Source organism: Talpa europaea (genome assembly GCF_964194135.1).
Source record: "Talpa europaea genome assembly, chromosome: 14".
NCBI lineage: Eukaryota > Metazoa > Chordata > Mammalia > Eulipotyphla > Talpidae > Talpa > Talpa europaea.
Window position 1 is genome coordinate 92,539,715 of NC_140082.1, and position 24,759 is coordinate 92,564,473.

At 59.5% G+C, this 24,759-nt stretch overlaps 2 protein-coding genes across 5 annotated transcripts; both read right to left on the reverse strand.

Annotated features, from left to right (window-relative positions):
* Positions 1-4,189: 4,189 nt before the first annotated feature.
* On the reverse strand, positions 4,190-16,984 carry VPS33B (VPS33B late endosome and lysosome associated; the record flags this gene model as incomplete). 4 transcript variants are annotated; one of them, XM_084253831.1, is made up of 23 exons in its annotated part: positions 4,190-4,525; positions 4,755-4,874; positions 4,963-5,038; positions 5,149-5,250; positions 5,645-5,718; positions 6,519-6,651; positions 6,964-7,010; positions 8,174-8,228; positions 9,050-9,114; positions 9,277-9,351; positions 9,536-9,626; positions 9,798-9,884; positions 10,120-10,189; positions 10,385-10,466; positions 10,628-10,724; positions 11,045-11,149; positions 11,433-11,527; positions 12,170-12,215; positions 12,559-12,626; positions 12,781-12,830; positions 13,679-13,740; positions 14,058-14,138; positions 16,889-16,984. In XM_084253831.1, the coding sequence occupies 23 exons, from the start codon at positions 16,982-16,984 to the stop codon at positions 4,446-4,448; spliced, it is 1,857 nt and encodes a 618-aa protein (XP_084109957.1). In that variant the 3' UTR covers positions 4,190-4,445. The 4 variants fall into 4 exon arrangements, with proteins under 4 accessions (XP_084109957.1, XP_084109956.1, XP_084109958.1 ...); XM_084253830.1 differs by having other exon boundaries at positions 11,433-11,554; XM_084253832.1 differs by lacking the exon at positions 14,058-14,138.
* A 2,446-nt stretch (positions 16,985-19,430) lies between these two features.
* Positions 19,431-24,504, reverse strand: NGRN (neugrin, neurite outgrowth associated; the record flags this gene model as incomplete). The annotated part of the gene is made up of 3 exons (XM_084254116.1): positions 19,431-20,438; positions 23,387-23,497; positions 24,341-24,504. 3 exons carry the CDS (start codon positions 24,502-24,504, stop codon positions 19,820-19,822), a joined length of 894 nt encoding a protein of 297 aa, XP_084110242.1. The 3' UTR covers positions 19,431-19,819.
* Between the last annotated feature and the right edge of the window lie 255 nt (positions 24,505-24,759).

A 24,759-nucleotide genomic window follows, 5' to 3' on the forward strand; every position in this document is an offset into this window, starting at 1 on the left:
AGCTAACAAGTCTATGTGATGTTCCTTCAGAGCATACACTCAGGATGTGAAACACTGGTGAGTATAGAAACTTAGGACCCTCCTACAGGGTCACATTGTACTTCCTGTGGACAGCACTGCTCTGGAGTTCAGTTTAATGCAAAGCCATTGTTTATTCACTTGGCCATCGAACCTTTTTCTCTGCCACATATTCATTCTACAAACTAACAGCCCAGTCAGCCAAGTCTTTGATCTTAAACACTAACTTGACAGAGCATTGTCAAAATTAGACACTTGAGGTATGCGGTTACCTTAGCATATACCCTGATGCAAAATGCAAATCAAAACTACCATGAGATACCATCTCACGCCAGTGAGAATGGCACATATTAAAAAAACTAGCAACAAATGCTGGCGAGGATGTGGAGAAAAAGGAACTCTCCTGCGCTGCTGGTGGGAGTGCAAACTGGTCAAAACACCATGGAGAGCTGTGTGGAGATTCCTCGACCTGCTAAAGATGGAGCTTCTATAGGATCCAGCAATTCCACTCCTGGGTTTTTATCCAAATGACACAGAAACAGTAATTCAAAAGGGCACCTGCACCCCTATGTTTACAGCAGCACTGTTGACAATAGCTAAGCTTTGGAAATAACCCAAATGCCCAAAAACAGATGACTGGATCAAGAAGGTGTGGTACATGTACACAATGGAATATTACTCAGCAGCGCCGGTTCGATCCCCGGCCACCAGGCGAGGGCCCCACATGGCGCGCAGACCTCTCCTGCCGCCCGCTGCTCCCCTCAGCAGTGGACTTGGGTCCTTCTGCCTGCTCTGCTCCCCGCTCTGGCTCTGGGGGATCCTCTCACTCTCCCGCGCTTCTGACTGTACCCAGTGCTTGTATAAATAAATAAATAAATAAATCTTTTAAAAAAAAAAAATGTCAGTAAGCACTCACACAGACTTCAAACCACACTACAAGGTCACATTAACCAAAACAGTGTGGTATTGGAATAGACACATGGGCTAATGGGATAGAGCTGAGAGCCCAGAAATAAACCCACGTTTGTATGGACTGCTAATCTACAACAAAGGAGCCTCGAGTATTCAGCAGAGAAAGTCTTCTACAAATGGTGTTGGGAAAAACTGGTTACATGCAAAAAAAATGAAACCCCACACTATGCCACACTACACAAAAAAACTAATTAAAAATGTAGTAAGACTTGGATGTAAGGCTATAAATACATAGAAGAAAGCATAGTCAAAACACTCCATAATAGAGGGATGTCTTTGGGGGCGCAAAGTCAATGGCAAGGGAAATAGGCAAAATTAAACAAACGGAGCTACACTGAGCAAAAAAGCTTCTGCGTGGCTAACGGAAGTACCATCGAAAAGACACCCCACTGAATGGGAGAAAATAGATGTATACCATACCTCCAACAATGGGCTAATACCTGAGATCTCAACAAACTCACAGAGCTCAGAAAGAAAATAACTCAGTCAAAAAAATAGTCAAAAGAGGTGAAGACACTTTTCCACAGAAGGCAGAGATAGCCAAGAGGCACATGAAAAATGTTCACTTACCCGGGATATGCAAATCAAAACCACAATGAGACACCACCCCATACCCTGGAGCATGGCCGCCCTATCAGGGAAACCCAGAAGCAAGTGTTGCCGAGATAGAGAAAAAGGAACGGTTGGTCGGGATGTAGGCTGGTCTGGCCTCTATGGCAGAGGATGTGTTGGGGGGAAAAGGCTGTCCTGAAGCTGATCCCATGCAGGCTTCGTGGACGCCACCCCCACCCCAGGCCAAAGCCAAAGACACTGGGAACTCCACATCCCATCCCCACCAAGGGAAGGTGGCTGGGACCTGAGGGTGGGGTTCAGCAGCCAGGTTGGGATAAAGCCAGACACGTGGGCTTTGGGGGGGGTCCCCCATTTTGGCTCTCCGCCAGCTCGCAGCGTCCCACCAGCTCTGAGAGTGACTTTGGGTTTCCAGGTCGGCGGATCGGGTAGGACGCATGAAAGACTTTATTTCCCTATTTTCTCCCTGAGTTGTACATTTTCCTTATTTCCTTATTTCCTTTTCCTTCCATAAACCTTTTATGAACCTTCTGTGTGTGCCTGCAGTGCAGTATTCACAAGTCCCTTGTAAGCGCGCGGGTGAGGACCCACAGCCAGGCAACCCGTTCAATATCGGGGCTGCCCTGTAACAGCTGGTGGAGAGCCAAAATGGGGGAACCCCCCCCCAAAGCCCACGTGTCTGGCTATACCAACCTGGCTGCTGAACCCCACCCTCAGGTCCCAGCCACCTTCCCTTGGTTGGGGATGGGATGTGGAGTTCCCCGTGCCCTTGGCTTTGGCCTGGGGTGGGGGTGGCGTCCACGAAGCCTGCATGGGATCAGCTTCAGGACAGCCTCTCCCCCTAACAGATGGAGGTTCTCAAAATATTAAAAAGAGATGTATCCTATGATCCAGCGACTAAAGCAGCGATTTGAAAGAACATATACACTGGGTTGGTCGCAGCGCTATTTACAGCAGCCAAGTCACAGAAAGAACACAAGCGCCCAGGCCAGAGGCAGAGGCCCCAGCACACACAGCGCAACGCTCCTCAGCTTTAAGGAGATGACATCCTGCCGTTTTCAACAGAACTGGAGGGGGTGCTAGGCGCGGCCAGTCAGAAAGAGGAAGGCGAGCTCTGGAGGGATTCCGCTGGTGGACTAAAAAGCAAAACAAAGGAGCCAGTAAATTAAAGCAAAATGTAGCCTAGATCTGACTGGAGGACTGAGGTTACTAGAGGTGGGAGGGGGCCCAGGGGTGACAGGGGAGGGGTACGGGGGCTGTGGTGCTGCTGTGGTGTGTAACATGCCTCTGAAGAGGCGTGAGCCTGGACCGCTAAGTCGCATCCAGTAGATGAGCGATACTGCAGTAAAAAAGCCACAGAAAGACAAGAAATATCAAGTAGTGGTGCCAGGGGGAGAGGATGTCCTGAGCTTCTTCCACACGGGCTTTGTGGACGCCACCCCCACGCCACACCAAAGCCATCAAGACACTGGGAAGGACAAATCCCGTCACCACCAAAGGGAAGGCTGCTGGGACCTGAGGGTGGGGTTGAGCAGCCAGGGTTGGTATAAAACCACACACGTGGGCCTTGGGATCTCTCGCGCTCTCGCTCGCCTCCTGGCTTCACGGCTCCTGGCTCGCGGCCAGCTCTCAGAGCACCATGGGGCGTCCAGGTCGACGGATCGGGCAGGACGCATGTAAGACTTCATCTCCCTCTTCTCTCCCCGAGTTGTGCATTTCCTCATTTCCCCTTCCCTGGTGAATAAACCTTTTATGAACCTTCCGCGTGCGCCTGCAGCAGAGTATTGGTAAGTCCTTTTAAGCGCGCGGGTGAGGACCCCCAGCCAGGCCCCCCGTTTTGTATCGGGGCTGCCCGTCACCGTGGGACCAGCTGAATTGGGGGATGAAGAGGACACGTCTGAGGTCGAGGATATACTTTCCTGCACAGACAACATGGGTAGGAGACAAGACGACGTCAGATCAGGGGACACAGGAAGGGAACAGGGCTCCAGCGAGAGACAGAGGGTCGCGTGGGCACCGTCCTGCACAGGCTGAGTGAGAAGTGCCCGCCGAACGGACAGGTTGGAAATGAACCAGTGCGACCCAGAAGTGGATGACACCAGGGACAGAGAGGGGAGGTGCCAACCAACTGGGAAGGGAGGAGTGGGTCAAGGAGACAGCCGCCACCAAGGAGGACAACAAAGGGGGTGTCGCAGGAGCAGACGCGAAGCGTCAGGAGGCCCAGGCGGTCTCCGAGACGGGCTCAGAAGGGTCACACTTCCTGGTGGTGGTGAAGAGAAAGGCCGATGGGGCTCGGAAGGGAGGGCGCTGGGCGGGACAGGCGCGCCGTGGCCACGGCAACACTTTCCCTTGCGGCGAGACACAGGCGCAGATGTAAAGCGTCTCCTTACAACAGCAGCGTATTTTTTCTGACGTGTGATGAACCGCAGAACTTTGTAATTAAAGGGTGTTCACTGATCAGCTCATCGATCCGCCCCGGTTGGGTGGTCAGGGAGCCGGTGTGAGGCGCTGAGGCCCGACCTTCACGGAAGCAGCAGAGCAGAGTCCGGGTACGGGGCACAGAACCCCACGGAACGCCCCCGCGCCCCCCAACAAGGACAGATGCGTGTCCACAGGGAAATACTGAACGTCTAAGAGGGCGGCTTTATTGACAGCGCCATGCAGACAGGGTTTAGTGGACCCCCCTTGCACCCAGTCAGCATGGGCCATGCTTCTTAAGTTAAAAGAAAACGTCCTGGTGGCAGGAGGACGCTCCTCAGATCGGTTCTCAAAACCCCGGAAGAGTTGTGGTCCCACTCGCAGCGGGTCGGCCCGTGAGCAGCGGGGAGCCGAGCTCCGTGTCCCTGGAGAGCACTTCCAGGGCAGCCTGCAGTGCCCGCCGGACATCAGGCCTTCACCTCACTCATTGCCTCCATGAGGCGAGCACTGTTGGTGACCGCGGTCGTCAGAAAGATGAACCTGTACCCTGAGAAGACAAGCGCAGCAGCAGAGGTGACTAAGAGCCCCAGTCACGCAGAGCCCCCCGGCGCCCGGACACACACACACAGAGCGAGGCTGTGGGGCGCCGGGACGGCCAGGCCTGGGCTCCCTGCCTACAGCAAGTGGTGCCCAGAGGCCAGCAGAGCGGCCCTGCTCTGCGCTGCCTTTGCGCCCCAGACCCCAGGGGCCCCCGTCACCCTCCCGTTCGCACTGACCTTTCTCTCGGCCAAGGAAGCGGAGGGCCGAGACCTCTGAGAATGTGCAGCCCCCCAGGAACACCACCAAGATGAGGCGCAGCGACTCGCTGGAAGCCCTGTCTTCCTTGCTCAGGAGATCTGTGAGGCCACAGTGCTCTCAGCTCCCTGCTGCCCGCCGCCCCCGCCGCCCAGCCCCGGCCCCGGCCCCTCGCCCCCGCGGGCGCACCTGTGAAGACCAGCTCACTGCAGTTGAGCAGCCGCACCACCTCGTCCAGGCCCTGCCAGCCCCGCCGCTCCAGCACCTGGGGAGGCCACCGCCAGTTTCAGGCCTGAGACGCCAGGCTGGCTCACGAGTGGACCAGCCGGGGTGAAGGGAAGCGCGCGAGAAACAGGCAGGGCAGCGTCTGCTCACCTGCTCGATGACGCGGCAGCTGAGGGGCACGTAAGCGCCGCTGAAGACGTAGGCCATGTCCCGCGGCACTTTGAGGTCGTACTCGCCATCCACACGCGGGATCTGTGGGGCAGAGGGGCTCGCGAGGCGAGTGCCGGCTCAGCGGGAAGCGGCGTATCCCGAAGAGCAGCTCCTACTGCGACCAGAGTGAGAGGCGGCAACAGCCGTAGCAACAGCAGATGCGGCAGCCACGGATTTAAGGCGCGGAGCGCCTGCTGCTAGTCTCCAGAGAGGCGCGGGCTGGGGGAAAGAGGCCGCCCTGACACCCTGGGCCGGTGCCTGAAGTAGCACTGGGCCTGTTCTCTGGCTGGGGCAGAGGCCTGGGGCAGTCTGCAAGGAATGACTCTCCGTGTCTGGTCTCGCTACTGCAGGCCCACGGCTGCTGCTGTCAGGAATCGTCTCAAAAACAAAGGGACTCCACACAGAACCGGCGCCTGCAGACCCCGCGCCCACATACCAAGTTCAGCTTCTTGCTGATGGCACGAAAATTGCTCCTTTTGGCCAGAGAACTGAAGGCATCAGTAATCTTTCCTGGGAAAGAAAGCCGGGCTGGTGTCACCCACAGTGCAGATTCCCCGCACCCACAGGCGACGCCTTCAGGAAGGGACAGGACCATCTCTTTCCAAACAGCCTCGCCTGGCTCACCTGTACCCCTCCAAGCCCCCCCACAGCTCCCTGGAAGGGACCCAGACACGCGCCCCCTGCCCACTAACTGCAGCCTTCCTCCTCCTCCAGGCGCTGGCTGGCGACTAAACTCAGCATTTACTGGCCAAGCATATGGGCTTGGGAGGCAAAGCAACCAGGGTTCAAATCGGACACTCCCAGGCCTCCCTGGTGGCGCAAGGGGTTAAGCACAGCACTGTGAAGCAATCCGCAGCCTCTGCAGCCAGGGAGCAACCCACATGGTGAGGAAGACCTCTCTTGTCTTGCCCGCTGCTCCCCTCAGCCGTGGATTTCATCAGTCTGCCTGTTCTGCTCCCCGCTGTGTCTCTGCTGAGTCCTCTCTCCCCCTGCATCTCTGGCCTGTGCCCCAGCTCTTGTGTGCATAAATAATCTTACAAAAAAAAACACGTGACACTTTCTGAACAAGCCCCTTAGTCTCTAAGCCTCAGTCTCCTCATCTGTAAAATGGAGATGAGAAAATGGACCCACAGGAGCTCTGTGGGGATCAGAAGAGACATGCAGGGCTGAGCGCACGCCAGCACTCAGGGGATGGACTCTTGCTCGCGGCCGTAGTGAGATGGCACCTTCCTTTCCAGTTCCCGCTCTCCTCTGGCAGGGGAGGGGGAGGGAGAGGGAGGGGTGGGAGGAAGTGGGGGCACCCTGCTCACCTGCCGCCTTGTCCGTCACCAGCTTGCTCACTTTACTCTCCATGGCGGTGAGGGTGTCCCCTGGGGCCTGCTCTGTCAGGAGCCCAGCTCGCCGCAGGTTGGAGAAGGTCAGCAGGTGCTCTGGGCCATAGCTCTGGAGAAAAGGCAGATCAGCTACTTGTGAGTGTCCACGGAGGGGCTAGTGCTGAGGACACACAAGGCGAGGTTGTGCAGGCTGCTGTGCCCTGAGGGAGCACACGCTTGTCTGCATGAAAGATGTTCGTATCAGAATAACTGAAGTCACGCGGCACTTAATGACATCAGTCAGGACGGACCTGCACATGGCCGCGGCCCCACAGGCGGCAGTGTGCAGCCAGGTGGCAGCGGGCTGCTCCAGCCCGGCTCGTGGAGGGCAGGCGCACTGGCTCCAGCAGCTGAGCTGCCAAATGCTCAGCACAGGCCTTACCTGCAGATACTGTGTTTTCAGAGACCGGTAGTCCTTGGGGATCAAACCTGTGGGTAAAGCAGGGCCAGGTTCAGGTGCCGGCTGAGACGTGCTAAACTACAGCGACCCAGACCCCGCCCCAGATCCCCCTCCAACAGGGAAACTCTGTAATTCATGCTAATGTTGCGTCTGGTCTAAATGTAAGCTCAGGGCCTCCCGGGTGGCGCAGCGGTTGAGCGCTGGGTTGCGAAGCTGCCCGCAGCCTCTACAGTGCCGGTTCGATCCCCGGCTGCTCCCCGGCCACCGGAGGAGGATCCCACATGGCGCGCAGACCTCTCCTGCCGCCCGCTGCTCCCCTCAGCAGTGTACTTCGGTCCTTCTGCCTGCTCTGCTCCCCGCTCTGGCTCTGGTGAATTCTCTCACCCTCCCGTGCTTCTGACTGTGCCCAGTGCTTGTATAAATAAATAAATTAATTAAAAAAAAAAATGTTAAAAAAAAAAAATAAAATAAATGTAAGCTCATCAGGGGTAAGCCCGGACCTGCCAGTTCACAGAGGAGCCCTGACCCCAGGGGCTGAGGCGGGAACCCTGAAAACAAAGGCCAGTCATGGGGTGGGGCACCATGTGGCTGAGGGAGGAGGGACGGTGTCCTGGGGGGCGCTTCGAGGTTTGGTGCCTGTTCCACTGGGACTGCTGTTCAGCCACTGAGGGCAAGCAAAGGGCGCAGATGACTTTAAGGGGACAGTCTGAGGCGTTTTCCTCCAGAGAAGTAAGAAGAAATGGGATTCCGACTCCAAAGGGGGAGACGGAGAACAAGCAAATTACTTCTCTGGGTAGAAAACCACCTCGGGGATGTTCAGTAAGCGCAAGACTTCCGCAGGGAAACGGGTGGCCATGAAAGGCTGCAGAAACCGGGCTTCTGGAAAGGTTCATGAGATTGGCAGGGCGCTGTCTTTACGAGGCCATCTCAACGGCAGGAGGCAGCGGGAAGGAGAAAGGCGGTCTCTCTCCTTTGCCTTCCGCAGCCGGGCCTGGGGGGCTGGCCTGGAACAATAATTAGCCGAGACCTGGGGCTAGTTCCACCCAAAACAAAAGCTGCTTTCCCTACAGGGCCAAGAACTCTACACTACAGGGACCGTTCTGCCTGCCAGCTGCTCATGTCTATCTCTGAAAGACGTCTTCTCGCCCTAAGTACCACTCTTCAGGGCCGCGTCTCCGGCCCCTGGGCTCACCGTTCTCAGTGATGGACAAGAGGCACATGAGGCGAAGGCTTTCTATGGGCGACACCTGCACAGAGACGGAGTCAAGGAGAAGTCCGTTTCAGAACACTCTGCCTGAGGCCACCCGCCTCTCAGCCCCCTTCAGGCCCTCCCACCCCCCCCACCCCTGCTGGACTGGCGCTCCCCACCTCCTGCCCCCTGCCGGTCTACGTGCTCTGCTCTGGACAGTGCTCCCCAGCTCCCCCTGCCAGTCTACGTGCTCTGCTCTGGACAGTGCTCCCCAGCTCCCCCTGCCGGTCTACGTGCTCTGCTCTGGACAGTGCTCCCCAGCTCCCCCTGCCGGTCTACGTGCTCTGCTCTGGACAGTGCTCCCCAGCTCCCCCTGCCGGTCTACGTGCTCTGCTCTGGACAGTGTTCCCCAGCTCCCCCTGCCGGTCTACGTGCTCTGCTCTGGACAGTGCTCCCCAGCTCCCCCTGCCGGTCTACGTGCTCTGCTCTGGACAGTGCTCCCCAGCTCCCCCTGCCGGTCTACGTGCTCTGCTCTGGACAGTGCTCCCCAGCTCCCCGACGGTCTACGTGCTCTGCTCTGGACAGTGCTCCCCAGCTCCCCCTGCCGGTCTACGTGCTCTGCTCTGGACAGTGCTCCCCAGCTCCCCCTGCCGGTCTACGTGCTCTGCTCTGGACAGTGCTCCCCAGCTCCCCCTGCCGGTCTACGTGCTCTGCTCTGGACAGTGCTCCCCAGCTCCCCCTGCCGGTCTACGTGCTCTGCTCTGGACAGTGCTCCCCAGCTCCCCCTGCCGGTCTACGTGCTCTGCTCTGGACAGTGCTCCCCAGCTCCCCCTGCCGGTCTACGTGCTCTGCTCTGGACTGGTGCTCCCCACCCCTCACCTGCCGGTCGATGTGCTCTTCTATGTAGCTGGTGCTCTCCCGGATGTTGAAGCCCTCCAGCAGCGCTGTGAGGAATCAGAGGAGAGCCTGTCACCGGGACCAGCTCAGCGGGTGCATCTGTGCTAGCACCAGAGCACATCTCTCGGCAAGGCTGGCACCGGGGCGGGAGAGGGGGGGAGGGAGGGAGCAGGGAGGTGCAGGACAGGAGACGCGGCTGCCGCAGTTACCGTGCTCCGTCTTGATGAGCTCCTGGAAGTCCTGCTTGGTTTTCCTTTTCATGATGGATTCACAGGCCCCAATATCTGCAGACAGGGCACAAAGAGCTGACCTATGGCTGACTCTGCGGGCATGCTGCTGTGTGTTCTAGAAGAGGAACACCACACAGGGCTGGTGTACCTCCCACACACCACGCGGGACATGAGCACCGGGCGGCCATCAGTGCCCGGGCGGCCAGGGCTCCCTCCCCTGCCTCCAGCCGACACCTACGGAGACTCAGCAGACGGTGCTCCTGCTTCAGGCCCTTGAGCTCCTGGGACACGAAGTTCTTCATCTGCTTGATGTCCATGCCCCTGCGGCGCTGTGGGAACAAGCCATGAGGTTGCCCCATCCGGCTCTCATCTCTGAGACCCACCCCACCCCTCCCTCAGTTCCCACTCAGCCAGAGAAAAGCTGGGGGCCATGTCAATCAGAAGGGGAGCCTAAGAGCAGCAGCCCTTGAGGACACAAAGGGATGAGCCTGGAGCCTCACGTCATACTGGGCCTGCAGGTTCCGGGCCTTCTGGCTCAAGAAGCCGAAGACATTGGAGAAGTGCTCGTTCCGGATCTCACCAAACACCTGCGAGGGGGCAAAGGAAGAACCTTCCGGAGCAGTGCCGTGACGGGCCCCCGTCGCCTGCGTGGCGCACCGCACAGGAAGAGCAGTGCGCTCGCTGTTCCGCAAAGGGCAGGGAAAGCTGGGCTGGCGTCCCGAGCCCGGGCCCGTACCCACCATGGGTCCCGGGGCGCACTGTTCCTGGTAGGGAGCCCCTCTCTCCCCTCCCAGCGCCGGGCTCCGGGGAAGTCACGCTCACCTTGTCCTCGGCGTTGAGCAGCACCTTCAGGCTCTTGTCAGAGGAGGTGACCTCTGGGCCAAAGTCCACACTCCCTTTGAGAGCAGGGGGCACAGCTAACGACTCCCCCGTGAAGCCTTCCTGCTCCCCCTTCCCCGAACTGCCATTCAAGGTCGTCCTCGCTGTACGGAACTAAGCCAGCTGCTGGCTCAGAGCCCGGGTCCCTCCCATGGGCCCCAGAGGGCGCCCCGGGGGCTGCGGACACCGCGTCTTGCCGAGAGGCCACTCACCACACTTGATGCGGAAGGTGTCATCCACCAGGCCCTCGTAGACCACCTGGGAGCAAAGTGCCGTCACAAAGTCCATGTCTGAAACCAAGATCCCCGACCGTGAGGGCTCCCCTGACGTGGCTCCTGCCCGGGTTGCTCAAGCGCCGACACCCTGCCCCACGCTGAGGCTCCTCCCACCGTGCCTCCGGTCACCCGCGCCTGCGTCTTCTCGGGGTGAACGGGGCACTGCGCACACCCACCTCTGTCCAGGAGAAACACGTGCCCGATTTCCGGCCTTCGGCCCTTGGTTTCGCCATCCTCCTCCTCTTCCAGGTTCCTCCACAGATCACGTGACATCTGCCGAGGCCCAGGACACCCTCACTCTGGCGCACAGGTCCCCCCAGCAGTACCGCCTGGGAGCCAACCCTCCCCGGGCGCTGCTTCTCCTTGGGCTGAGTGGGGGGTAGTTACTGCCACACCTGCCCTACGCCACCTGTCCCCACCGTCCCCGCTCCTCGCCCCTCTGCGACCCAGGAGGCCCTGGCTCTTGCCTTTTGTTAGCCACACAAATTCTTCTCTACTCTGGAGCGACAGAAGCAAGAGGCCCACAGCCAACCCGTGGTGGGCAGAGGACAGGAGAAGCAGCGTCCCCGGGACAAGAGTGCGGCCGGCCTCACCTTGGCACACCTGCCGATCCCGTAGCAGTTGGAGAAGGGCCCATAGAGCGTGCTGAGCAGGTGCAGGGCCTGGGCCACCGTGTTGATCCAGCGCTGGTCTCCTTCCTGCAGGACCACGCGGGCCAGAGACCCGGGTCAACCCACAGGCCCCCTGGAAGGCAGCTCGCTCCAGCAGCCCTGGGGCAGGAAGGTAGGACTGGGGAAGGCTCCCACGGCCTCACTTCCATGGGCCCAGAGGAAGGCCCTCGGCTGTCCATCAGGCATTCCGTCTCCAAATCCCTCATAATCAATTATGAATTGGATGAAGGCGACATCAGCGTCTCCAGCCCACCAAACCTCACGGCCGTCCCTACCCCTAGATGCTAAGACCGGAGGGCCCTGAGCTTACCAGGAAGTAGTCCCTGAAAAACTCTGGGAGTTCCATGCTCAGCAGGTCCACATCAAGAGGCAGCAGGGAGAAGGCCCACTCATCACAGCTTACATCTGCGGGTACCGAGAGCGTCAGCCCCCCACGGAGGACCAGGCTCCCCAGAGGCAGGGAAGGCCCCGCCGCCTGGCACACGCTTGGCACGGGCGCCCGGGAGCTGCGCGGACCGGCTCTGCCCCGGAGGGGCTCACAGCCTGGCAGCAAAGGAGACACAGCGCAGTGCGTGTCTTCAGGAGCCGACCAAAGAGGAAGAGGCCGCGCAGCTCGCCAGTCGGCAACTGGGCCAACACCAACTGGACGCCGCTCAGAGGAGGGGCAGGCACACGCGTGACAAGCTGCGCGCGCCTGTAGCGAGTGGGAGCCACGCCGAGCATGCTCCTGACCACTGGGCTCCAAAGCAGCCACAGCAAGACAGGCCGCAGAGGCAGGAGGGAGGGGCTGGGGCCCCCAGGGAGGAGTGCGGGCTGGGGTGGCGAGAGACGGGAGGGAGGCGCCCACGGGAGCGCAGGGCTTTCCCGTGGCAGTTCCGGAGTGAGAAAACGCAGCAGCCGCTCACTCACAACCAGAAGTGCCGGCACCCGGGTCACGCCCCACTGCTGTTCTGATCCCAGCCCTGCTCCCACCCCCACTCTCAGCACCCCTGCTCCGGCCACAAGGCAGCGGGCCAGGCGCCAGCACCTCCGTCCTCAGCGCCTCACCTCCGTAGACACCCTCCTCCTCCAAGACCATCTCACAGGCGTAAAACTGGAAGAGAAAAGGGGGTCGATGAGTGCCCACCGCCCTCCCTGACTCTCCGCCCTCTGCAGCGCCTGTGCTCGCCGACGAGGACCACGCTTTGTGATCCCGGAGGAGACCCGAGAGCCAAACTCTGAGATCTAGAAAGGGCCCAGCTTGGGCAGCAGGACGTCTCGTTGACCTTTCACCCTCCCGCTTGTTTATTTAAAGTCGGCTGCTTTTCCCCAGAGCGCGAAGCCAGCAGCGCTGTGCTGGTGACAGGCGGGGGCAGGGGCCTGGCTCGGAGGCAGATCCAGCTGGCCCCCCACCCCATGCGCCCCGCGCATGCTGCCCCCCCGGGACCCACACTCACCTTCTGCGGGCTGAAGATCACTTTGTACTTCCGAGTTCGGCCCGCCAACTTGTCGGCATTGATGAGACCTAGGGGCAAGGCCACCTGTCAGACGAGAGACAGCGAGCAGCGTGGCTGCCCACGGGTGGGCACCCAAACAACCTGCTGTCCGGGTCCCGGCAGCCCAAGCGCAGAGCCGCCGCCCTCGCCCGGCCGCAGTGCCCGACCCCACGACACACTCACTGGCAATGTACCGCATGTTCCGGATGCGCGGCCGGACCAAGAAGCACAGTCTGGGGCAGAGGAGGAAAGCCATGGGATCAGCAAGGCAGCTTGGAAGAAGCTGGAACACCCCCCGATCCTTCGCCACTCGCCCTCTGACGGGGCACAGCTCTCATCTGAGCCAAGGCTGGCCTACCCTGCACCGACGCCAGGGCCCCCTAAACACGGCAGGGACCCTGGGGCGAGTTAGGGGTATTCTCTGGCCCTGCGGGGGTGGGAACCCAGAGTTCCTGTTCTCGGATAGTTAACAATCTCTCAGGCAAAGCAAGAGGTGCGCACGTGGAGCAGGTCAACAGTCAAGTGCCAAAAATGCAAGTATTATAGTAAAATGATGTCTTTCAAGGTGGCCTTCCTGGCTGTGGCCCCCTGGATCTGGGGGATCCATTCTTCAAAGGGAGGGTGCAATTTGAGAAACACAAAGGGCCTCCCCGGTGGCGCAGCGGTTGGGCGCTGGGTTGCGAAGCTGCCCGCAGCCTCTGCAGCGTCGGTTCTATCCCCGGCTGCTCCCCGGCCACCGGAGGAGGGTCCCGCATGGCGCGCAGACCTCTCCTGCCGCCCGCTGCTCCCCTCAGCAGTGTCCTTCGATCCTTCTGCCTGCTCTGCTCCCCGCTCTGGCTCTGGTGAATTCTCTCACCCTCCCGCGCTTCTGACTGTACCCAGTGCTTGTGTACGTAAATAAAAAATAAATCTTAAAAAAAAAAAGGAAGCAGTGAAAGCCCTAACTGAGGCACGAGGCGGTGAAAGTGCAGGTGACGCGGGCCGAAGGCTCCTGGAGCCTGACCTCAGGCAGGGACAGTTCAAAGGCAGACGTGCAGGGGCGCGTCGAGCTGGGAGCTGAGACAGGCTCCGAGACACTCACTGTTCACTGGAGCTGAGGGCCGGCTTGTTCTCCACCTTGTACAGCTTGTCCACTTCGTGTTGCTACAGAGAAAAGCCCACGAGACAATGTCCTCGGAGTGCTGAAAAGCGCCTGGGCACGACACAGAGACAGGGCCTCTGGCACGGCCCGTTTGTGCGGATTCCAGGGACGGAACTGGCTCCTGACCAGCCCCCGGCCCCCCTAAGCCAGCCTCAAACCGTCAACAGGGAAGCCAAACTACGCCTGTACAAGCAGTGCCCGTGTCCGCACGGTCCAGCGCCCTGCATTTACCTGGAGGGCACGCGCTGCACTGCTCAGGGAAAGAGTAACTGCTGTGTGGGGGAGAAGGGCCGAGTCCTCCCGGGGAGGGGGCGGGTACCTTCAGGATGGAGACGTTGGCAATTCGATCCAGAGGGCTCATGAGATCTGCCTCAATGAACAAATCCTTTTTCCCAGGAAGCTGAAGGAGACAGGGTACAGGGCCACTCGCAGGTCACATGGGCGCCCTGCGGGGAGCACGTCCACCTGCACCTGCAGCCTCCGCTCCCGCGTCTCACCATCAGGCTCCACCGTCCAGGCTGCTCTGTCTTCACCCACCTCACCCAACGCAGCTGCTTCTCATTTCCTGTCCCAGGGCACAGACCTCTCACCTGCTCTCTGCGTTCACTCATCACTCGCCCCCAGAGCACGAGCGGCGACTCGCTGCCCCTTTTCTCTAGCACCCCCCCAATCTCCCTCCTGGCACTCTCGCTCTCCTGACCAAACCAAACCAAACCAAACCCCGCCTGCGCCCTGGAGCCCATCACTAAGTACACTGTCTCTTCAAATAGCATTTTTCTTCTAGTCACAAGAAAAATGTATGTCCAATGCAGAAAACGCAGTCCAGGCCAGTGCTCACGCCCCGTCACCCACTTCCTGCATCTTCACGCTTCACCTGCTCTCGTCTGCGCCCGGCAAGGAAAGGGCCTGCTGACAGGCAGGGAGGGGAAGCGACTGGACATTTCCTCTCAACGAGGCCTTGACAAAGGTGTAGGGTGTCAACAGCGATCCCGCAAGAGGGGGATCCGGCACAGTCCAGGAGAGGAAGTGGCTGAGTGGGAAGGGTGGGGCTGGCGATTCAGTTTGGCCAACGCATGTCACATGTTCTCGGCCAGGAAGGAGGGACAACCGAGGCATACTTGGCAGCACCTATGTGCATTTTCCCTTGTCTGACTTGGGGTAGGGGTGTCACTGGCTTCCATTGTGAGAGATCAGAGGTGCTGCTAAATGCCCTGCACTGCATAGGACAGGCCCACAACAAAGAATTCACAACCCAGAAGGTCTAAACTGCCAAGGTTGGGAGATCTTGATACAGAGGAAAGGCTGGCAACAGTACGACGACGGCCAGCTAGAATTGGAGCACAAAAGGAGCAGGTTAAGGAGTTTGGACCTGACCCTTGATGGAACAGGGGAAATCAGGAAGCTTGGAAGCTGAACATCCCAATCAGCTGGGAATTTTAGTTTGATGACTCTGGGAACTGGGTAAAATCTGGAAGCCAGGAGTCCACTTATGGGATTCTTGTAGCCCAGACATGTGGCCATGAGTGAAGAAAAATGAACAAATATAGGCTATTTAAGAAACACGTGAAGTGTGGCATAGAAAATTCTAGATACTTGAAAGAAGCAATCAGCATTAACAGTGCTTGTGTCTGACGTAGGATTGAGGGTGACTTTTTTCATTGTACTTTCTTTTATCTTCTACATGTTCCAGTGTGCAAATGTTTTATAATCACAACTGAAAAAGCGAGGTGTAAGAAAATACCCATAAGACTCAAGTACAAGGCGAGGAGGGAGAGTCAAGGATGGCTCTGAGACGTCTGAGTATCAGGGCTGATAGACAGGATTTAGCTGGAAGTTGGTTTGCAGAGAATGTTACTGCACAGAAGCCCGCGCGGCCGGGCTCAGTCACCTGGCGGGCGGGTCTTCCTTCCCTGTGTTCCATTTACAAATGTCCATGCTTGGTCTCATTTTACCAGCATCGCTTCACTTCCTCAGCTATCTGTTGAGTGACTTTTATGCGGAAATCACTGTGCTAGAACTCAGGGTGACATCAAAGAGAAATGAAACACGTTCCAGACCCCCTGGGGTTCTCCTGCGCTCCCACCTTCATCTGCTCAATGTTCTTACCAGCTGGAGGCTACCAGTGGCATTTCTAACTAGCACCTTCACTTCACCCTCACCAAACCCAAACTAATCAACACCCCCCACTGGACCTGTTCCTCACATTCTTTCGCTCATGCCCACCCAATGTTCATGCAGCAAGTATTTATTAAGTACATGCCATGTGCCTGATTCTTGGCCAGACGCTCTCTAGATATATACGGTATTGATGAAAACAGATGCATTCTCTGTCCTCTGCACCTCCCAACCCAGTGGGAACACGAACAATAAACAAACAACTAAACGTGTAACCCACTGCAGTGACAGCAGCAGCACTGATTTCCTAATAGCCCAAGTGAGAAATCTCAAACCGCCTTTGCCTCTTCCTCATCCTTTGCAACCAAGCAGTAAGTCTTTTGCCACGACTTAAAAATCTACCCCTTCAGGGCCTCCCCGGTGGCGCAGCGGTTGAGCACTGGGTTGTGACGCTGCCCGCAGCCTCTGCAGCGCCGGTTCGATCCCCGGCCACAGGGCGAGGGTCCTACATGGCGCGCAGACCTCTCCTGCCGCCCGCTGCTCCCCTCAGCAGTGTCCTTCGGTCCTTCTGCCTGCTCTGCTCCCCGCTCTGGCTCTGGGGAATCCTCTCACCCTCCCGCGCTGCTTACTGTACGCGGTGCTTGTGTGAATAAATAAACACATCTTAAAAAAAAAAAAAAACCAACAACGAAGGAAAATAAGTGTATTCCTCACAATCTAGCTCCCCGAAACGCCCAGGTCGCTCCGCTAGGAACGAGGCTCCCGGGACACCGGGTGGCCCCTGCGGAGCACTCGGGTCCTGCTGGTGGACGGGCCCCAAGGGCAGGGACTGGCCGCGCCCTTCCCACGCCGGCGTCGCCCCCGCCGGTACGACAAAGTGCCCTGGGGGAGCCCCGCAGCCGGGCCCGGCGGCGCCGCCCGCCTGCCTCCGCCCGAGGGGCTTCACCGGACTCGCCGGGGAAGCGCCAAGGGCAACATTCTGGCCGCGGGCCGGGCCGGGCCGGGCGGGGAGGGGGCGGCCGCGGCGGCACTGACCTGCTCCAGCAGGTAGATGAGCTGGTCCCGGGCCAGCCTCTTGAGCAGGGAGAAGTCGGGCAGCTCGGGCGCGTCGGGCCGCTGGGGGAGCGCCATGGCCGCGGCCGCCCGGGCGGCGGGGCGGGCGCGGCTCTGCCCCCGGCCCGGCCCGGCCCCAGCCCCTCCCGCCGCGCCCCCGGGGCGCCCTCGCTCCTCCGCCGCGCCCCGGAAACGAGTGGGCCTCGGGCCCCGCGCCCGCCGACCCCGACCGGCCCTCCGGAGCCCGCCCGCGGGCGGCAGCGCCGACGCCCCGCAGACGAGGCGGCGCGGCGGGAGCAGCCCTCCCGGAAGCGCCCTCCCGGAAGTGCCCGGCGCCCGGCCGCGCGGAGCGTGCCGGGAAGGCGACGGCGTCCCGGGAGGGACACGGGGCTGCGGCTGCGCCTCCCGGCCGGGGGGGCGCGTGTCCGCGACCCCGGGATGGACGCCGAGCTGGTTTTTCAGGGACCACCCGCTCCTCCTGCCCCTCGAGAGCGCGGGCTGGGCGCTGGCTCGACTTTCCGGGACTGGGAAAGTGGGCGGGACCGACTCGCAGTCCGCAGAGCCTTCCGGCGCGCGCGGCGCTGCACAGGGCGGCCGCTCGGGCTTCGCAGCTGGGGGCGCGGCGGGGGGGGGGGGGGGGGGAGAGAAGGGGCGCGGCGGGGGCTGACCCGGCCAGCCAAGGCCTGGAATGCTGCCTCTGCGCCCTCGTAGGGAAATAGTTAAACAGAACTGCGGCGGGTTCCCACGGTAAAAATGATGGATGGGGGCGCAAGGCGCTAAGACGCAGCCTCTGCAGCTCAGGTTCGAACCCCGGCTGGCCAGGGAGCTACCCACATGGCGCGGCAGACCTCTCCTGTCTCCCCGCTGCGCCCCTCAGCAGTGGATTTCGGTCATCTGCCTGTTCTGCTCCCCGCTTTGTCTCTGGGGAGTCCTCTCATCCTCCCGCACCTCTGGCCTGTACCCCTGTTCCTGTGTGCATAAATAAATCTTTAAAAAGTCTGAATGAGGGGGCCTCCCCGGTGGCGCAGCGGCTGAGCGCTGGGTTGCGAAGCTGCCCGCGGCCTCTGCGGCGCCGGTTCGATCCCCGGCTGCTCCCCGGCCCCCGGAGGAGGGTCCCACATGGCGCGCAGACCCCTCCTGCCGCCCGCTGCTCCCCTCAGCAGTGTCCTTCGGTCCTTCTGCCTGCTCCGCTCCCCGCTCTGGCTCTGGTGAATCCTCTCACCCTCCCGCACTTCTGACTGTACCCAGTGCTTGTATAAACAAAAAACAAACAAATAAAACATGCCTCTATTAAAAAAATTAAAAAATAATAAAATAAAAAATAAATAAAAAGTCTGAATGAGGGGGTTCAAATGACATCTTTAAAATAAATTTATGCCCACAAGAATGAGTGTAGGCCAGATGCTGGGAGTATTGGGGGGGGGGGGGCAGTGGTGTGTGTCAGAGGATTCACCAGAGACAGAGTGGGGAGCAGAACAGGCGGATCTTCTGAAACACACTGCTGAGGGGAGCATCAGGCAGACAGGAGAGGTCTGCCGCGCCATGTGGGTCACCTCCCTGGCTGGGGATCAAACTCATGTTGCAGTGGCTGGCAATAGCTTGATAGTGCTGTGACTTAACCCGGACGCCACCAGGGAGGCCCGGCAAATCACATCCTTTAAACGTACACTTTTACCACAAAACTAGAATGACAAAGCAGTGAAAACAAGGGTGTTCTTACCAGCATCTGTGTTCCCTGTGATGGGCAGATGGCAGGGTCTTGCCGTACAGGGGAATAAATGTTCATGTCAACAGGCATCAGTGACATGGCTATGACAGTTGATATAGCAACATCTCATGCGCCAATGTCAATGACAGGGCTGGAAAACATTCTATTCTTCATGCCTGAAGAACCCAATTTTTGCTGGTGAACTGTGAAAAGGAAGACACAGCTGAAAACTGTCATTGGACTCCGGTCACCTACAGGTCTGACATCGGATCTCTGGCTCTAACAAAAACCATCACTAAACTGGCAAATCATACCAGGCAACACCAGGTTCTAAGGTTTCTTAAATGTTCGAGCCATTGGGGCAAGGATCCAGCCCGACTCCAGTCCCAGTGCCGGCCGCCACGTGGCCTTGGGCACGTCCGAACCTTCCAGACCATCTCACTGCCTAGAGCACGTCCGTGTAAACGTTTGGTGAAAATAAGGAAATACTATTTAATTTTGAAAGTGACCGGAGAGCGATGCTAAGGGCCCGAAAGCTTTTTCCCGCTTTGCTTTTTTATCATTTTTGGTGGTCAACCCCCAGCCATAACCCAGCAACCCCTAGCAAATAAAATCAGTCACCTTTGGTTCTCAAAATCCATCCCAGCCGGGTGATCTGCAGAGCCCTTTGTGGGCATCCCTCTGCACGACCCCTCAATGTTTACCATGGACCCTGCTTCTTCCCGTCCTTCCCTCTCCAGAGTCACAGGCAAACCCTCCTAGCCTTGGAAGCACCAACCACAGGCTGCTACATTTCGCTTTATTTTGCACGATGAAAACAACCAGCTAACAGAACTGTTTAGCGTTCATGAATCAAGAAGGAAAGGTCAGAAGATTCACATTTCACTTCTTCCCCCACACTGCAGGGATCACAGAAACTCCCAACAACACACGCAACGAGCTGGCCGCCACATACAGAGCCAGGCAGGAGGACGTGGGCAGGGGTCCTCACGGGCAGACCAGGAGCAATGTCCCAGGAGGCTGCACTTCGCCGAGCCCGTCACCCTGCTGTGTCAGATTCAAATCCAAGCAGCTGTTTCCCCCCAAATTCCAGGCTCATCATTTCTTCCTCTCCCACGGTGGATGATCCATTCACAGAATCAAGGCAGCTCTAAACATACTTGCCCAGCTGTGCTTCGGGCAGCATCCCACAAGCCCGGCTCGGCTCAGATTCTGTACAGGAAGTTTCCGTTGTCATCAAAGAACTCTCGCCCCCTCTGCACTACTTTGCTGCTGAAATTCTGGTCACCTGGCTCCCCCATCTTCGACTTTTCCGGCTTCCTGTCACCTGGCAGTCCAGGAACGTCGGTTCCTCCAGAACCGGTGCCTTCACCAGCACTGGCGGGGCACTCGTGCGGCTCTCTCCGACGGTCCCTGGCCACAGGCACAGGCGCGCGGCACTCCTGCCCCAGGACCTGGGTTCCTTTATCCCTTCCCTTCTGTCTCCTCGGTGCATGTGCAGTTTGAGTATCTGATTCAGTCACTCTCAAAGCCATGTTGTGACTGTGGCCTTTGGAAGAGACTCCATCCCCTGCCATCAGCAAAGGGGCCGACACGGAGCAGCCTGCGGAAAGCGGCTTTGAGACATCCCCAGAGCCCTGGAGCAGGCGGAGTGAGTGGCCAAGCCCGACTTTCTTAAGGACTTTTTGATCCTGCTTCAGTCTCTGTTCCAATGTGGGTACAAACTTGCTTTTTAATACCCTTCGGATCACATCAGTGCTGACATCAAAGCCCTCCGCCAATCTGGGAACTGACCAGGATTCTGCAAATTCTTTATGTAAATACCTACGGGAAAAAGGAGCAAGTTTTTAAGTCGTGAAGTAGTCTCCTGTTAAAATGCGTAACTGATGTTGCTAGTCGTGAGTGAAAATGAGAAAGCCTAAACAACTGCAAATACAGCCCCTCTCGTGCCAGCAGGGGCCGTGTGCCACTCTGTGGCAGCAACACCCAACCACACATAGCTGTCTTGACTTCACCTCCACTGAGCTCCTCCCACTGCACACCGGGCTCCAGAACTGGATCCCGGGGATGCAGGAAGACTGCTCTTCCCTTCCAAGAACATACAAACTGGTGACAGAAACACACGTGTCAACACACAACACCATGGTTAGCGTCCTGCACAGGACTCTGTGAGCGCATCCAGGAGGGAGGCCCAGGGCCCGGCTGTCCTGACACCTGTGGCGGGGCCCAAGGTCGGGTCACAAAGTCCACAGGAAAGCTGGTCTGGAAAGGTGGAAAAGGAGTGAAGAGCTGGCGGAGAAAAGAGAAGGAAGAGGAGAGCCAGTGAGAGGGGCAGCCATGAAGCCTGCAAGATGGAAAGGGGCACATCACCTTTGCTGGGAACCACGCTGGCCAGCAGGGAGGGCGGGAGCCGGTCACCGGGCGCCAGGCCTTCTGCCACTGCGGCCCAAAGGTGAGTATAAGCAGTGGAATGTCGTAAGCAAGTTTTCATTCTGAAATCCAATCCAGTGGCGTGTCTCAGCAGCAAGACCGGAGGTGAAAACTCAGGCTAGGGGCTATCACGGTAATCCACGCAGCCTGAATGGGGCCACCAGCAGTGAGAGCGGAGGAGGAGGAGAACCTGAGAAACTGTCAAGCCGGCCAAGTGGTAGAAGCTCCTGAGAACTGGGAAAAGAAGCAGACCATACCCAGGGGTTTAGCTTGGGTGTTTGATGGGGCCATTCAGGGTTATAGTAAAAACTGGAAGTTGCCAAGGAACAACGACGAATACTATTTTGTCCATGTAGAGTTCGAGAAACCCCGGGATGTCCAAAAAAAGTTGTCTAGTACACAGCTGACTGCAGCGCGCCGTAAGACAAACACTGACAGGTGACAGATTTGAGCCAAGAGCAGGGTGGTTAAAGGCATGTGAAGTGGATGGCATTATACAGGGAAATATTCAGAGAGAAATAAAATGACCAGCGACACAACTTTCGGGGAAAAAAAAAAACAACAACTAAGACCTAAGATGCCAGAATATGAATGGGAGCCCAGAAGGAAACTCGGAAAAGCAGTTCGAGAAATAGAAGGGAGTGCTCCCCTGGGTCAAGGGAGAAGAGAATCTTAAAAAAGCAGACTACACACTACAAGGTGAAATGCTGCAGACACGCCAGGGAAGCTGAAAACCAGACTATCACTTACACCCAGAAGGCACGGACAGATTGGTGTAGAAAGTTTCACTGTAGGGACAAAACTAACAAGCGAGGGGCGGCAAGCAGGGAGCAGCTAGGAACAAATCACGTGGGAAACCATGTGACAGATGAAAGTCCCTCGGGAATCAGGGAGGGCCTTGACCGCCAACACGCACAGGACGGGTCCTAGGGGAGTGATAGGCTGCTGCCCCCAGACGCGCAAACACAGTTGAAGACAGAGAATGGAAGGGAAGGGGCAAGACCGAGCAGCTCTAAAGGGTTCTCACCGAATGTCTGGTTTTTTTCTTGGAAACTAGAGGACATTTGCTACAGGGGGGGGGGGGGGGGGGAGAGGTAGGAAACCCGAAGGTCTGAAACAGCTGAGGCTCAGGATAGGGGAAGAAACGGTGTAAGACGTGCTACAGGCTGACGCTCTCCAGCAGCCATTACCATGGAACTGGCCAAGTGCTGACCCTGGGCAAAGCTATTTAGCATTATTCATCAAAATGCAAGTCCCTCTGTCCTTGACCCAGCGACCCTACAGCAGCTCCCACTGTAGACAACAGAGGGCCTGATAAACCCGTGGGGTGATGCAGTTGCTCACTGGAGCACTAGCTGTGGCAGCAGATGAGGGGAACAAGGCCCGTATTCACCACTGCTGGGCTGATAAATGCACTACAACTGGCTACTCTTTCTAGAAGAGAATGACTTTTCTGACGCAGAAAGATATATAAGGCCTCCCCGGTGGCGCAGCGGTTGAGCGCGGGGTTGCGAAGCTGCCCGCGGCCTCTGCGGCGCCGGTTCGATCCCCGGCTGCTCCCCGGCCCCCGGAGGAGGGTCCCACATGGCGCGCAGACCTCTCCTGCCGCCCGCTGCTCCCCTCAGCAGTGTACTTCGGTCCTTCTGCCTGCTCTGCTCCCCACTCTGGCTCTGGGGAATCCTCTCACCCTCCCGTGCTTCTGACTGTATCCAGTGCTTGTGTAAATAAATAAATAAATCTTAAAAAAAAAAAATATATAAAATATACTGAGTGAAGAAATAAAAATGTAAAGCAGTATTTATAGTATCCTGTCTGATTAAAGGTGGATGTAAAGTCTGAGTATTTTTATACCACTTGTATTTGCATAAGGAAGCCTGAAAAAAAAAGCCCCCCAAAATTATTTTAAAAAGTATCTACATGTGGGGCCTCCCTGGTGGTGCCAGGGGTTAAGCCTCAGCAGTATCAAGCTATCACCAGCCACTGCAACACGAGTTCGATCCCCGGCCAGGGAGCTGCCCACACGGCGCAGCAGGTCTCTCCCGTCTCCCCGCTGCTCCCCTCAGCAGTGGGTTTCAGTGGATCCACCTGTTCTGCTCCCCGCTCTGTCCCTGCTGAACCCGCTCACCCGGCACCTCTGGCCCGCATACATGAATGTTTTGTAAAAAAAGAACCACCTCACGATCCACTATTCTGTCTACAAATCCACTCCTGAATTTTAGCAACGCCCCAGCTGCTCCCAAAGCTCGCGTTCCACACGCTTCTTTTGGAACCCGAGGCGAGGAAGGCAAGAGCGACCCCCGCGGGCCTGCCCCCACCACGGCCGCCGCCCCCGCGGGCCTCACCGGATCTGCTCCATGGCTTCCCGCGTCAGGGTCCTGGGCGGGGCCCCTGGCGCCTCCATTTGCCTGCGGACTTTCTGGAGCCGGACGGCTTTCCTCTGCCGCCTCAGGGCGCTGCGGGAGAGAACCAGTGGCGGAGCCCCGCGAGCAGGCCCGGCGCACGGGGGGGGGGGGGGCTGCTCAGGCCGCGCACCCGAGGGGGCGGTGGGGGGGGAGGGGGCGCGCTCCCGAGGGGGCAGTGAGGGGCCGGGGGGGGGGGCGCGCTCCCGAGGGGGCGGTGAGGGGCCGGGGGGGCCGCGCTCCCGAGGGGGCGGTGAGGGGGCGGGGGGGGGCCGCGCTCCCGAGGGGGCGGTGAGGGGCCGGGGGGGGGGCGCGCTCCCGAGGGGGCGGTGAGGGGCCGGGGGGGCCGCGCTCCCGAGGGGGCGGTGAGGGCCCGAGGGGGAGGGGGGGCCTGCTCAGACCGCGCTCCCGAGGGGGCGGTGAGGGGGCGGGGGGGGGCCGCGCTCCCGAGGGGGCGGTGAGGGGCCGGGGGGGGGGCGCGCTCCCGAGGGGGCGGTGAGGGGCCGGGGGGGGGGGCGCGCTCCCGAGGGGGCGGTGAGGGCCCGAGGGGGAGGGGGGGCCTGCTCAGACCGCGCTCCCGAGGGGGCGGTGAGGGGGCGGGGGGGGGCCGCGCTCCCGAGGGGGCGGTGAGGGGCCGGGGGGGCCGCGCTCCCGAGGGGGCGGTGAGGGGGCGGGGGGGGCCGCGCTCCCGAGGGGGCGGTGAGTGGGGGGGCCGCGCTCCCGAGGGGGCGGTGAGGGTCCGGGGGGGGCGCGCTCCCGAGGGGGCGGTGAGGGGCCGGGGGGGGGCCGCGCTCCCGAGGGGGCGGTGAGGGGCCGGGGGGGCCGCGCTCCCGAAGGGGCGGTGAGGGGCCGGGGGGGGGGGCCGCTCAGGCCGCGCGCCCGGAGGGGAGCCGGTACCTCGCCGCCTCCTGCAGCGCCCGCTCCTCCGGCTCCCAGTCGGAATCGGGGTCCGGCTCGCGGCCGGCGGCGCCCGGGCCCGCCCCCCCGCGGGTAGCCGGCGCACAGCGAGCGACGGCCGCACGGACGCGCCCGCACAGCGAGCGGCTCAAGGGCCCCGCCATGGCGAGCACGGCGTCCGCCGCCGGAAGGGGCGTGGCCGGAAACGGGCATTGCGGAAGGGGTGTGGCCGGAAACGGGCGTTTGCGGAAGGGGCGTGGCGGAAGCGCTCGGCCGGAAGGGGCGGGGCCCGCGCCCTCCACTTCCGCCGGGGCCCGGAAGGCGGCGCCGGGGAGACGCGGGGGCGGAGTGAGGCGACGGACGCGCCTGCAAAGCCACAACTTTAATACAAAGGCCGCGTCCACTGCCGAGCGCGCCCG